Below are 13429 nucleotides of genomic sequence, written 5' to 3'. Positions count from 1 at the left end.
CTATCAAAAAACAAAAAAACAAGACTACCAAGACATGGCCGTTCACCTAAACTGAAAGGCCGGGCAAGGAGAGCATTAATCAGAGAAGCAGCCAAGAGGCCCATGGTAACTCTGGAGGAGCTGCAGAGATCCACAGCTCGGGTAAGAAAATCCGTATACAGGAAAACTATTAGTCGTGCACTCCACAAATTTTGCCTTTATGGAAGAGTAGCAAGAAGAAGAAAAGAAAGCAAAGAAAGAAAGCCATAAGAAGCCTCGTTTGCAGTTTGCGAGAAGCCATGTGGAGGACACAGCAAACATGGAAGAAGATGCTCTGGGCAGATGAGACCAAAACACTATGTGGCGGAGGTTCACCTTCCAGCAGGACAACGACCCTAAACATACAGCCAGAGCTGTACAGCTAGATCAAAGCATATTCATGTGTTAGAATGGCCCAGTCAAAGTCCAGACCTTAATCCAATAGAGAATCTGTGGCAAGACTTGAAAATTGCTGTTCACAGATGCTTCCTGTCCAATCTGACAGCTTAAGCTATTTTGCAAAGAAGAATGGGCTAAAACGTCACTCTCTAGATATGCAAAGCTGGTAGAGACATACCCAAAAAACTTGCAGCTGTAATTGCAGAAAAAGGTGGTTCTACAAAGTATTGACTCAGGGGGGCTGAATACAAATGCACCCCACAATTTCCACATATTTATTTGTAAACAATTTTGAAAATTATTTATAATTTTCCTTCCACTTCACAATTCTGTGCCACTTTGTGTTGGTCTATAACATAAAATCCCAATAAAATACATTTACGCTTTTGGTTGTAACATGACAAAATATGGAAAATTTCAAGGGGTATGAATACTTTTTCAAGGCACTGTATTCATAAATTTAATTGTAATTTGTAAAATGTCAGTTTCTATTGTTATAGCAGTGTGAATGTAATATTTTCTCTAATGCACCGTACACACGGTCGGACATTGATCGGACATTCCGACAATAAAATCCTAGGATTTTTTCTGACGGATGTTGGCTCAAACTTGTCTTGCATACACACGGTCACACAAAGTTGTCGGAAAATCCGATCGCTCTGAACGCGGTGACATAAAACACGTATGTCGGGACTCTAAACGGAGCAGTAGCCAATAGCTTTCATCTCTTTATTTATTCTGAGCATGCGTGGCACTTTGTGCTTCGGATTTGTGTACACACGATCTGAAATTCCGACAACGGATTTTGTTGTCGGAAAATTTTATAGCCTGCTCACAAACTTTGTGTGTCGGAAAATCCGATGGAAAATGTGTGATGGAGCCCACACACGGTCGGAGTTTCCGACAACAAGGTAATATCACACATTTTCCGTCGGAAAATCCGACCGTGTGTACGGGGCATAACATTTGATCCTAAGAGAAAAAAGCCTTGAGAACATTCCACCAGAAGAGTTGAAATGGTTCTAAGGGTAGAAGGTTTTTTTTTTGTTTTTTTTACCTTATTGCAATACAGTTGTGCTCATAAGGTTACATACCGTGGCAGAATTTATAATTTCTTGGCCATTTTTCAGAGAATATGAAAGAAATGTTTTTGTTTTATCATTCACTCATGGTTAGTGTTTGGCTGAAGCCATTTATTATCAATCAACTGTGTTTACTCTTTTTAAATCATAATGGCAACAGAAACTACCCTAATGACCCCGATCAAAAGTTTACATACCCCAGTTCTTAATACCGTATATTGCCCCTTTTAAAATCAATGACAGCTTGAACTCTTTTGTGGTATTTGTGGATGAGGCTCTTTATCTTCTGGAAAATCTGACCATTCCTCTTGGTAAAAAGCCTCCAGTTCCTGTAAATTCTTGGGCTGTCTTTCATGAACTGCACGTCTGAGATCTCCCCAGAGTGGCTCAATGATATTGAGATTAGGAGACTGAGATGGCCACTCCAGAACCTTCACTTTATTCTTCTGTAGCCAATGACAGGTCGACTTGGCCTTGTGTTTTGGATCATTGCCATGTTGGAATGTCCAAGTATGTCCCATGCGCAGCGAGTCTGAACACTGCTGATTGGCATTCTCAATTCCTTGGATATCTTTTTATGTCCCTTTACTATGGGCCAGTGTTGGAAAGGCAACACGTCGAAGTGTATGAGGTGATCTATTTGCAGAGAACAAATGGCCAGGTAATGGATGCCTTTGCTATTCAGGCATCATCTCATTCTGAGGAACAGTCAATGACAGCTAGGAGTATATCATCCCTATGCTAGAGGGATTGCCTTGTACTTGGTGGACAGCGGGTATTATTCCAAAGTTTATGAAGTGGCATGCCGTTGTCTTCAACCTATGAAAGGCCCTGACCAGGTTAAGGTCGCAAGCCCCCTTATGCTTGCCGTTTGGTAAGCGCGCATTTCATTTTTAGTTATCACAGTGGTGCGGTGAAGGATCCACTTTGTATCTGCATTCCTGCCTCAGACTGGGGCCTGTGCCTATGTCTCTTCACTATATCCATCTGGACTCCATTTAATGTGTTCGGACTGTTACCATATATCTCATGTTTTTGTTTATGAATTAAGTTATCCAATAATTGGGTTTATTTATCTATCCCATTTACACTGGTATATTTTCACTATATAAGTTTTTTTCACAGCGCTGCTCATTTATATTTATTTACGAAGTGTATGAGTGCCCCTCTGTCCCGGGGATAACTCGGTGGAGGTGGTCCTCCGAGTTGCATGCTGGGAGAGGGTATTTATGGGACAGACGCCATGTTTTGAGGTCGTTTTCCGTCCACCTGCTGGCCCTCCTGGCCGACAGGTATGCGCTAAGAGTACTACCTCGTGGTCCTCCAATCGGGAGGCCTACGTACCTTCTGTGTGTGGGTGGGCCCAGAAGCCTGTCTGGGGCCTACCACAGTGGCAGAGGAATGGTCCTGGGCTGTCTATCCTGTGTGAAGAAGCTGGACAACTGAATAGATCCCAGGGGAGGACCCGTCATGGAATGATCATGCAGAGTGCTGGTCTGGAGAGGGGCCTGGTGACTCAGTTGGAGGACGTATCCTAAAGTAATCCTATCGCATAGCATTGCCGGGTTGGCTTAAAGGTTCTAGTGCTGTGTTTGCTATTCACCGTAAACCATTACATCCTGTGGCAGAGGATCGTACAGGTTTTGTTCCGATCAAGTCTGTGGCAGAGACTTTTGTTCGTGCTGCGTGCTGGCTGCTAGGTTGGTGAGAGAAACCTATCCAGGCGGGCAAAGATTTAATTCTACAAAGAGAATGTAATCAGCTACGAGCTTTCAATTCCTAAAGTTACATTAAGAACGTTAAGAAAAGGTATTTGAGCTTCCCTACAGCTTTCCTTCTACCTTTTTCCTGCTACTTCCTGCAACTCAAGTTTATTAAAGCATTGGAAAAGATAATCAAGTGTCCGGTGCCTGCATTGTATGATGGTAAACTCAACAGGACCCTAGACCCGGTTCTGGTGAAATAAGCGTAGCGAAGGTGACGGTAACAGCCCGCTTTAAACCAGCAGCTCCACCGAGAGTTATTGCTACACTAATTACAAGCAAACAAATCACAGGTGAGGATGGTTACCTTTAATAGCCATTCAAACCCCTTTGTGTCAACTTGTGTGCATGTTATCAGGTCAAAATCACCAGGGTATGTAAACTTTTGATCAGGGTCATTTGGGTAGTTTCTGTTGTCATTATGATTTAAAAAGAGTAAACACAGTTGACTGATAATAAATGGCTTCAGCCAAACACTAACCATGAGTGAAAGAAACATTTTTGTGTTATCATTCATATTCTCTGAAAAATGGCCAAGAAATCATAAACTCTGCCAGGGTATGTAAACTCACGAGCACAACTGTATATACATTAAGGTAAAAAACTTTCTACAATGCATTTCCCAACTTTTACTCACCTGAGCCCAATCTCAATCCAGCAATGTGCACAAGATCAGTGTCTCTTATGGCTTGCATTGGCTCCTGCTGCAATCAATCACAACCAGTAAGGAGGGAGTGAGCTGGGCTGAGCCATGCTCTGTATGTCTTATGGACACACAAAGCCAGCTCAGGAGAAAGCACGCACAAGTGTCCCCATAGCAAGCGGGCACTCAGCAGGAGGGAGGAGCCAGTAACACCGGCTGGGGACCCAAGAAGAGGAGGATAGAGGCTGCTCTGTGCCAAATCATTGCACAGAGCAGGTACAGTAAGTATAACATGTTTTTATTGCCAACCGGGCCATTTCTGACACTTCTCTCGTATATGTAAAAATCTGTGTTTTTTGCTAGAAAATTACTTACCCAACCCCCAAACATTAAATATTTTTTTAGCAGAGACCCTAGAGAATAAAATGGCTATCATTGCAATATTTTATGTTACACAGTATTTGCGCAGCGGTCTTTCAAAGGCAATTTTTTGAGGAAAAATACACTTTAATTAATTGAAAAAAAACCTACAATAGTTATTAACTTTTTTTTGTATAATGTTAAAGATGATGTTACGCTGAGTAAATGGATACCTAACATGTCATATTTCAAAATTGCGCACGCTTGTGGAACGGCAACAAACTACGGTACTTAAACATCTCCATAGGCGATGCTTTAAAACTTTTACAGGTTACCTGTTTAGAGTCACAGAGGAGGTCTTTTGCTAGAATTATTGCTCTTGCACTAACGTTTGCGGCGTTACCTCACATGTGTGGTTTGAACACTGTTTACTTATGTGGGCTTGACTTATGTATGCGTTTGCTATTGCACGCGAGCACGAAGGGATGGGGCGCTTTAAACTTTTTTTCTTTTTCATTTAACTTTTTTAATTTCTACACTGTCTCTTTATTTATTTATATGTTTTGTATTACTTTTATTCCTATTACAAGGAAAGTACACATCCCTTGTAATAGAAATAAGGATGACAGGTCCTCTCTATTGAGAGATCTGGGGTCAAAAAGACCCCGGATCTCTCATTTACCTTTAAAAGCAAAATAAAAGAAAAAAAATGTTTGCATTTTTACGTAAAGAAAAAAAAAATCAATTGTTTTGACCCGAGAACCGGAAGTAATGTCAGACGTCGCTCTGGTGCTCCAAGGGCATAGAGACGAGTGGGGGCCATCTTGCCCTCACTCAACTTCCTGCCCAGCAAACCACCGCATCGGAATGTTACTGGGCTTTACCAATGGATCTGGCAACCCTCCCGCCGCTTCTAAAAGTGATCCCGTGGCAAATCCACTCACAGGACCACTTTTATCTTACACAGAACCGATCATAGTAAAAAATGATACGGGAGGCAACTAGCTGCTGCCATAACACCGGTATTAAACATCAAAGTAATGATGTATTTTTACTATGGACTGGTCGGGCAAGTGGTTAGGGAATAAAATGGCAATTGATGGATGGTATTTGCATAGCAGTTTTGCAATCGCAATTTTTTTGAAAAAAATACACTTGAATGAATAAAAAAAAAACACTATGTAACCCCAATTTTGTATAATATGAAAGATGATGTTACGCCGGGTAAATAGATACATAAAATGTCATGCTCTAAAATTGCGCACATTTGTGGAATGGTGGCAAACTACAGTACATAAAAATCTCCATAGGTGACGCTTTAAACTTTTCTACAGCATACAGGTTTGGAGTTATTGAGGAGGTCCAGTGCTAGAATTATTGCTCTCACTCTGATGTTCCCGGCGATACCTCACATGTGTGGTTTGAACACCGTTTACATATGTGGGCGTTACCTACGTATGCATTCACCACTGTGTGTGAGCACAGGGTTACTTTAAAGAAAAACATTTTTAATTATTTTATTACTTTTTTTTATTATTACACTTTCCCTTTTTTTTGATCACTTCTATTCCTATTACAAGGAATATAAATATCCCTTGTGATTATTATTATTACTATTATACAGGATTTATATAGCGCCAACAGTTTACGTAGCGCTTAACAACTTAAGGGTAGACAGTACAAATATAATACACTTTAATACAGTAGGAATCAGAGGGCCCTGCTCCTTAGAGCTTACAATTTAAGGAGGGAAGGTCAAGAGATACAAGAGGTAATAACTGTGGGTGATGTGCTGATTGAGAGAATAAATGTACAGTTGTTAGGTGGGGGCCAGATAGGCTTATCTGAAGAGATGAGTTTTCAGGGATCGTCTGAAAGTGGATAAAGTAGGAGAAAATCGGACGGATCGGGGTAGAGCATTCCAGAGGATGGGAGAGGCTCTGGAGAAGTCCTGAAGTTGAGCATGAGATGAGGTGACAAGATAATAAGCAGTAAGAGGTCCTCTTTATGGAGAGATGTGGGGTCTTATTGCCTCTACAATATGAAGCATTAGATAAACAAACATCTTTCCTTCGCTCATCTCTGTTACCAGCCGCCGCAACTGCCGGATCGGTTCCCGGGCTCACCAATCGTCCAGGCAAGCCTAACAACCACCGGGAAGCAGCAGGAGGAGGGGGGAGATCCAGCAGTGAATCCGCCGCTCTGACCACTTTTATCGGTTAGAGAATCGCCGGCTGAAAAAAATCAATACCGGGGTTATGGCATGTTGCTGCAGCCATTACCGAGGATGTCATTTGTCTATGGCCCGTTTGGCATGTGGTGTAGCCTCCCTGGCGGTTTTCCCGAGTGTGGTTCGGGGTTAAAATTCAGGACCATTAGTGGTAACCCCGAGCCACACTCGGGATTACATCGCAGGATCCTGGTGTGGCTTTACTTACCTTGTCCCCGGGATCCTGCGATGTCCCCCGCTCTGTCTGCGGGGTCTGTCCTCCTCCGAAGCCTCTCCTTGCCAGGCTCCGTTCCCTGCGAGCGTCGTGACGCACGGGGCGGAGCCTGGCGGCAAATTCAAAAAATGTAAAACTCATAACACATACAGTACTGTAATCTTACAGATTACAGTACTGTATGAAATGATTTCACATCCCTTTTGTCCCCAGTGCTTTGTCCAATGCCCTGCATGCAGTTTTATGTTATATATACTGTTCTTTCTGCCTGGAAACTGGAGATTGTCCATAGCAACCAAAAAGTGTCCCTTTACGTCAAAAGTGGCTTTAGACCAGCTAGAAAACAGCGATAGTAAATTAGAACACTTGCAGAAATGGACGATAGTGAATCGTGGGGAAATGTATTTTATTATTTATTTATTTTTTTTTAATTATTTATTTTTATTTATTATATTATAATTTATGTTTTTGTTATTCAAACTTTATCATACCCGGGATATCTACTAGACTATTGTTTGGACAGATTTAAGTGTGTTATTGTTAAGAATTACAGACCTACAATATAAAATGCCAAATTTCCATGCAAAATAATTGTACCGCTTTCAGCACCTAAAATCCGAAATAATCATACCGCCAGGGAGGTTAAGAACATTCAACCAATAAAGAAAATACCCTAAGACTATAGGCTTAAAACATTTGATTAGAAGAGATAAAGAACATTTGACAAATAGAGGAAATAGTCTTAATACTATAGGTTAAGAACATTTCATCAGAAAAAATAAATGTTGTACTCTGTACAAAGTGTATGGAGATTCCTGTGGTCATGACCAAAATTGTAATGAATGCAGTGAGTGAAGTGCTATACAGAATTGATACAGTGCTGCAGTGACCGAATTTCATCTTCTGGTTGAATGTTTTTAGCGCATAGTGTTAAGTTATTTTCTCTGTTGGGTTGAATGTTCTTAAGGCTTTTTTGCTTAAGATTGAATGTTAGGGAATGTTACATCTGCCCCGTGAAAGGAAACAAATAGAAACTGATTTTTCACACATATTATAAATATTATGGGTATGATATGTAATTTTTTATTTTTTTTTATAAATAGACCCCATAGTGTGTGTCCACCCAGTGTGTTCACTGTGACTTTCAATCAAGTGACAATATAGTCAATCCAACTGAGACATTACAGAGCATACATGTATGCAAATCAAAACAAATAATAAATAGAGGAGGACACCACAAGAGCGTAGACACAATGAGGAATGGCTTAGGGATAAGTGTGTTGAAACGTCCGCCTCCTCATCTGTAGACTTGTGTAACCTGTTTGCTCATGTGAGTCTCTATAAAGCAAGGCATCCCCAGCATGATATACAGAACTCATTTCCTCTCTGCAAGGAGTGAACACAAGAACATAACATAGACCATGCTGGGGGCTGCACTACTCCTCTTGGCACTGCTGCACTGCCAGGTGCTAGGTGAGTTTGGGGCACTGCCCTATAGGAAGAGCTCCTATAATTATTGTATGGTGGAAGCTATTGGACATTTTTTCTGTTTGCTACTGCAAAAACAGACTGCTTGTTAGTGAAACTTAATTTATAGCACACTGAATTAATAGTTAAACAAAAACAATAAAGTAGTTGAATCTATCAGTAGTAAAGTATTTTGATTGCCCATGTAGCCCTATACATTAACTTTTTACAAAGCTGTCATGTGTGAATAGAAGATCAAATGTCAATGACTTGCTGGGACATCGTAGTGTAGTCTGGGGTGAATTGATAAGTGTATTTCCGTGTTTGGTTTGCATACATGTTAATTTTAAAGTCCATGTATTGTTTGCAATGAAAGTGTATATAGACTTTGTTTCTCTAGCAGTAGATCAGATTACAGCAATCAATGGACAGCCTCCAGGCTTTGGGATTGTGTGTGATAACAAGGTATGCAGGCTCCACTTTTCTGCTTCTCTTCATAACAGGTTTTCATGCCTTCGACACACCCAAACCTGGAGAGCTGAGTCTGTCCCTGGAAATATTCTTTGTGCTTGAGATTTTTCAAATATGACATCCAGTGGTGTGACAGTAGCCAAAGAAGCCCATATGGCTGTTATGGGGTCTGGGGTAGGAGGGGGCCCCATTACGAGAAGCTGCTTCCAGTACTAAAGGGCTGAAACCAGGCTTCAGGTTGCTAGTCATAGATTCACTTCTGAGCAGTAAAGCATTTGCTTAGCTGTATAATGCTGGCCATACACGCTACAAATGTATATCCTGCAGCCACAGGTGTTGACAGGGGAATCCGCAATTGTCTTGTACCGGTGGGGGGTCGAAGCTATCCCTGCCGGAAGAAGACAGTGATTATTGCTAGTGGCTATAGCAGCCACTAGCAATAATCGCAAGAGAATCCGGCAGGCTGATCAAATTGGTGCATTCAGCCTGCCCATTAACGGGGCAATCTTGGCCAGTTCCTGCTGAACTGTCCGAGATTTGAACCATGTATGGCCGGCCTAAGTGAAGATGTATTACCCTCTGCTAAAGACTGAAATTAACCTTTGTAAGCCTAAATTAATCAAGAATCCCAGAGGCTCTCTGCAGCGAAAGCATTATAGGACAGCTGAGGTTTGTAGCACTAAAAAACATTCACGTGAAGTGTGATGGAACTGAGTTGGGCAGCTATTCCAGTGCAGCTCCATGGCAGGACAAGTCAAAATGCCTTGTTTTCAATGTGCCCGGTTCACACAAATGCATTAGTGTACACTGAAAAAAAATAGGGCAATCCACTGGCTCGCACCACTCAGAGGCCAACAGAACTTAGTGAAATGTCAGTGTGACACTTCATTAAAATTTGTTAAAAAAAAAAAAAAAAAAAAAATGAACAGTACAATCTGACAATCGCGTTGGATTAGCACTGCAGTTATGCAGTTGTACCCCTCCACATAGCAGCCACCAGCCGCTGCATTGTAACACAACAGCTGGTGATATATGGACCCTTAAAGTTAAGGTTTACATTTTTCTGTATTAGGAGTATAGAGTAACGTACTATAAAGAAAATCGGGCAAATATTTTCTTCCGAGGAACTTTCATACAATTTTCTGATAGTGTGTACACAACTTTCGACAGCCCATTCCGACCTTCCGAACAAAAATTTCCAAAAGGGACAAACTCTAAAATTTTTCTCGTACAGGAACAGAACCAACGATTTTCGTTTAACATGTACTGTTTTCGTACAAGAAATATCTGAAAGACTGCGCATGATCAGAAACAACAATAAAAAAGAATCCTTTGTCGTAGGAGAATTTTCATACATTTTTTTATTTCTAGCCTCAGTTTTTTTTCTATCCTCAGTTCTGACTTGCTGTGAAACATCGAAGGAAAACTGGCCGATCGCTCACCCAATTTTTCTCATAGTGTGTATGGGGCATAATTGTGGCATTAATCACTTTGTCATAAAATATAATTATAGTTATTATTATTATTATTATTGGTACTACAACTATAACTTTAATCCAAACACTAACCCCTAATAGTGTAAAGCTGTTCAGTTCCTGATGAACCATCTGACATTTGCTCAGTGGGCGGCTCTGTCGGCCCCCATCACTTGACATCCTTTGATTGGGTGGCAAATTGTCTGACAAACAGCAGCTGCAGCCAATCAGATATGGGCTGACCGTCAAAATACAATGGCCGAAGTGGGAGATTCATATACTATAATGTGGATGGAAGAATCTGTTTATTTTTTCTGTTTATCCCGCAGGCTGAACAAAAAAAAAATGTGCTTGACCAGCTTTTAGGCTTCATGTACACATAGCTTACCTATTTTGCCGTGATTTCAACCAGCCGTCAAAATGCTCCTATCCTGAACGCGATTCTTCCACGTTCAGGAGAAGAAGGTTGTAGAAGAGGTTGAACCTACTCTATCCGCAGCAGCTCCTAGATAAGGATGAGGTCAGGCGTGTTCGCAACTCTACGTGCCCGCGCCCACCAGGAAGCTCCGCAGCGCTAATCACAGGCAGTGAGTCATTTCATGAGCCGCGGCTGCACAGATCGGGAAACGTCTCACTACCTGTGATTAGCGATGCGGAGTGTCAGCTTCCGCGCGGGTGCGTAGAGTTGCGAATACGCTTACTTCTAAACGATCCTAAAAGCCTATGTGTACATGGACACATAGGGTTTTATGGAGTTGAGTTTAGGAGCTTTGGCAAAAAAAAAACACCAAAAGCTCCTAAAGGAGCTGTAGTGTACATATAGCCTTAAGCTAATTCACAGGTTTTAGTGATTTTTAAATAGTTTGTTTGGGCCAAGCTGGTCCAAACAAACTATTTCCTTAAGAGCCCTTGCACACTGGGGCGGTTTGCAGGCGCTATTGCGCTAATAATAACGCCTGCAAACCGCCCCGAAAGTGCCGCTGCTGTGTATCCAGTGTGCAAGCCCCGAGGGCTTGCACACTGGAGCGATGCGCTGGCAGGACGGTAAAAAAAGTCCTGCCAGCAGCATCTTCGGAGCGGTGAAGGAGCGGTGTGTATACCGCTCCCTTACCGCTCCTGCCCATTGAAATCAATGGGACGGCGCGGCTATACAGAGGCGCTTTGCGGTGGTATTTAACCCTTTCTCGGCCGCTAGCGGGGGGTAAAACCGCCCCGCTAGCGGCCGCATACCGACGGTAAAACGCCGCTAATAATAGCAGCGTTTTACCGCCGACGCCGCCCCCCGCCCCATTGTGCAAGGGCTCTAATGAACAAGTGCAGGGCTGTGTGCGCTTTATAAACTGTAAGTAGTGTCAGCTACATACACTATACAGTACTGTATTCCACCAGCAGGACACTCCCAGGACAAAATCGAGTCGTGCTGAGCGCTGCTCAGCCATTCACAGGAAGCTTTTTATTCTGTGATTGAATACAAAGCTTCCTCCGTATGGCTGAGACGGATAACATTACACTCTCAGCCAATCATAGAAGGCCAGCTTGGCCCAAACAAACTATTTAGAAGTTCACTGAAGCTTGGAGTTCTGCTTTAAGGACTATGCTGACATCTCCTGCTGCCTGTTCTCAGGGCCGGTGCTAGACTATTTTGCACCTTAGGCAAGACCAGCTACTTGCAGCCCAAAAAACAAAAAATAAAAACTGTACATATTGCTCCCCCTCCTTTAACCCTATGCTCCCCTTCCTGTATACACTGCCCCTTTAATCCTCCACCCCCGCTTCCTGTACACACTGCCCCCCTTTAATCCTACACCCCCTTCCTGTATACACTTCCCCCTTTAACCCTACACCACCCTCCTGTTAACACTGCCCTCCTTTAACCCTACACTTCCTTCCCACACAAATTGCCCCCTTTCCTGCACACACTGGCCTGCATAGACTATACCCCCCTGTGATGTGTGTTGCAGCAGCTTTAGAAGTGACATCTACCAGGGATGAGGTGGTGACAGGAGAGAAATGTGGTACTGGCCATGGCTGCGCCCTAGGCGGCTGCCTAGTTCACCTAGTGGTAGCACCGGCCCTGCCTGTTCTTGATTTAGACATTCTTTATGGTAGGATCAGTGATATGTGTGCAGGTGCCACTGCCAGTTGCTACAATGAAAGTTAGCCTGGTTACCCCTATCAAAGGTTTGCAATGAGACTCCATCGCCCCTGCATGTGCGATTACATTTTCACAATTTTAATTCAAGTCGCCTCTTCTAACAGTTAGCCCTGGTTCACACTATGAATTGCACAGAAATGCGCAGCGTATTCCTGTGCAATTCACATGTGATGTAGTGCAGTGCAATTTGAACTCATTCATTTTGAATAGGCTCAAATTGCATTGCATTGCACAAAAAGTAGTGCATGCACTACTTCTGGAATCGCAGTGCAACTGGATCGCATGGTGCTTTTGTACCATGCAATCCCACGCAGGCAAATGCACTGCATCTGGGGTGTCATTACCATAACACAATGTTTCTCAATTCCAGTCCTCAAGTTCCCACAACAGGTCATGTTTTCAGGATTTCCCTCAGATGAAACGGCTGTGGTAATTACTAAGGCAGTGAAACTGATCAAATCACCTGTGCAAAATAATGGAAAGCCTGAAAACATGACCTGTTGGGGGTACTTGAGGATTGGAGTTGATAAACATTGCCTTAACATTGACAACCCGCTGCAGATCGCAACTGATCATGGGATTCCCTCAACGCTTTTTAGGGTGAACCTAGCCGAAGGCTCCATTCACACTGGTGCGACTTGTCATGCAACTTTGGACATCAAAGTCACATGACAAGTTGTTTTCCAATGGTAACCATTCATATATGTGCGATTTAAAGTTGCAGCGACTTCATGCACTACTTTGGTCCGACTTTCTTGCAACTTGAGGGCTATAGACTTTAATGTTAACCCTCAAAATTTGCAGGAAAGTCATACCTGAATGTTATACAATGCAACAGTTGTCCATGATCACTGGTCAAAGCCAAAGTCGTATCCAAGTTGCACCCATACAAGTTCGAATGGAGCCTAAAGAACAGACTTAAATTGCAAATAATTTTTTTAATTAAATATTATACTGTAATTGGGTATAGACACCTTGTTCAATAAAATATTGTAAAGCCTTGATATTTTAGTTACAGGTAAAGGCAGCCCAAGTCAGCCCCTGGCTTCTTCTATAGAAGCTCCAAGAGCAGGATCTGTCTGGAATAATCTGCCTCCCTTCCTGTCCACCTGGGATTTTTTTCTCTGTTTCCGCCCAGCTCTGCATGTTCCA

The 13429-nt window shown here is 42.5% G+C and overlaps 1 protein-coding gene across 2 annotated transcripts in view; it reads left to right on the top strand.

The window, feature by feature from the left end:
• Positions 1-8013: 8013 nt before the first annotated feature.
• Positions 8014-13429, top strand: part of LOC141133094 (zinc metalloproteinase-disintegrin-like VLAIP-B) — a 108569-nt gene continuing 103153 nt past the window's right edge. The window contains exon 1 of one of the 2 annotated variants that reach the window (XM_073622225.1): positions 8014-8182. In XM_073622225.1, coding sequence (XP_073478326.1) covers positions 8131-8182 — 52 coding nt within the window. In that variant the 5' untranslated portion in view covers positions 8014-8130. The remainder of the gene's footprint in view (positions 8183-13429) is intronic. The other variant, XM_073622224.1, reaches the window with a different exon arrangement.

The sequence above is a fragment of the Aquarana catesbeiana genome, linkage group LG03 (genome assembly GCF_042186555.1).
Source record: "Aquarana catesbeiana isolate 2022-GZ linkage group LG03, ASM4218655v1, whole genome shotgun sequence".
NCBI lineage: Eukaryota > Metazoa > Chordata > Amphibia > Anura > Ranidae > Aquarana > Aquarana catesbeiana.
Note: the sequence above shows the minus strand (reverse complement) of the source record. Positions and strands in the feature narration are given on the sequence as shown.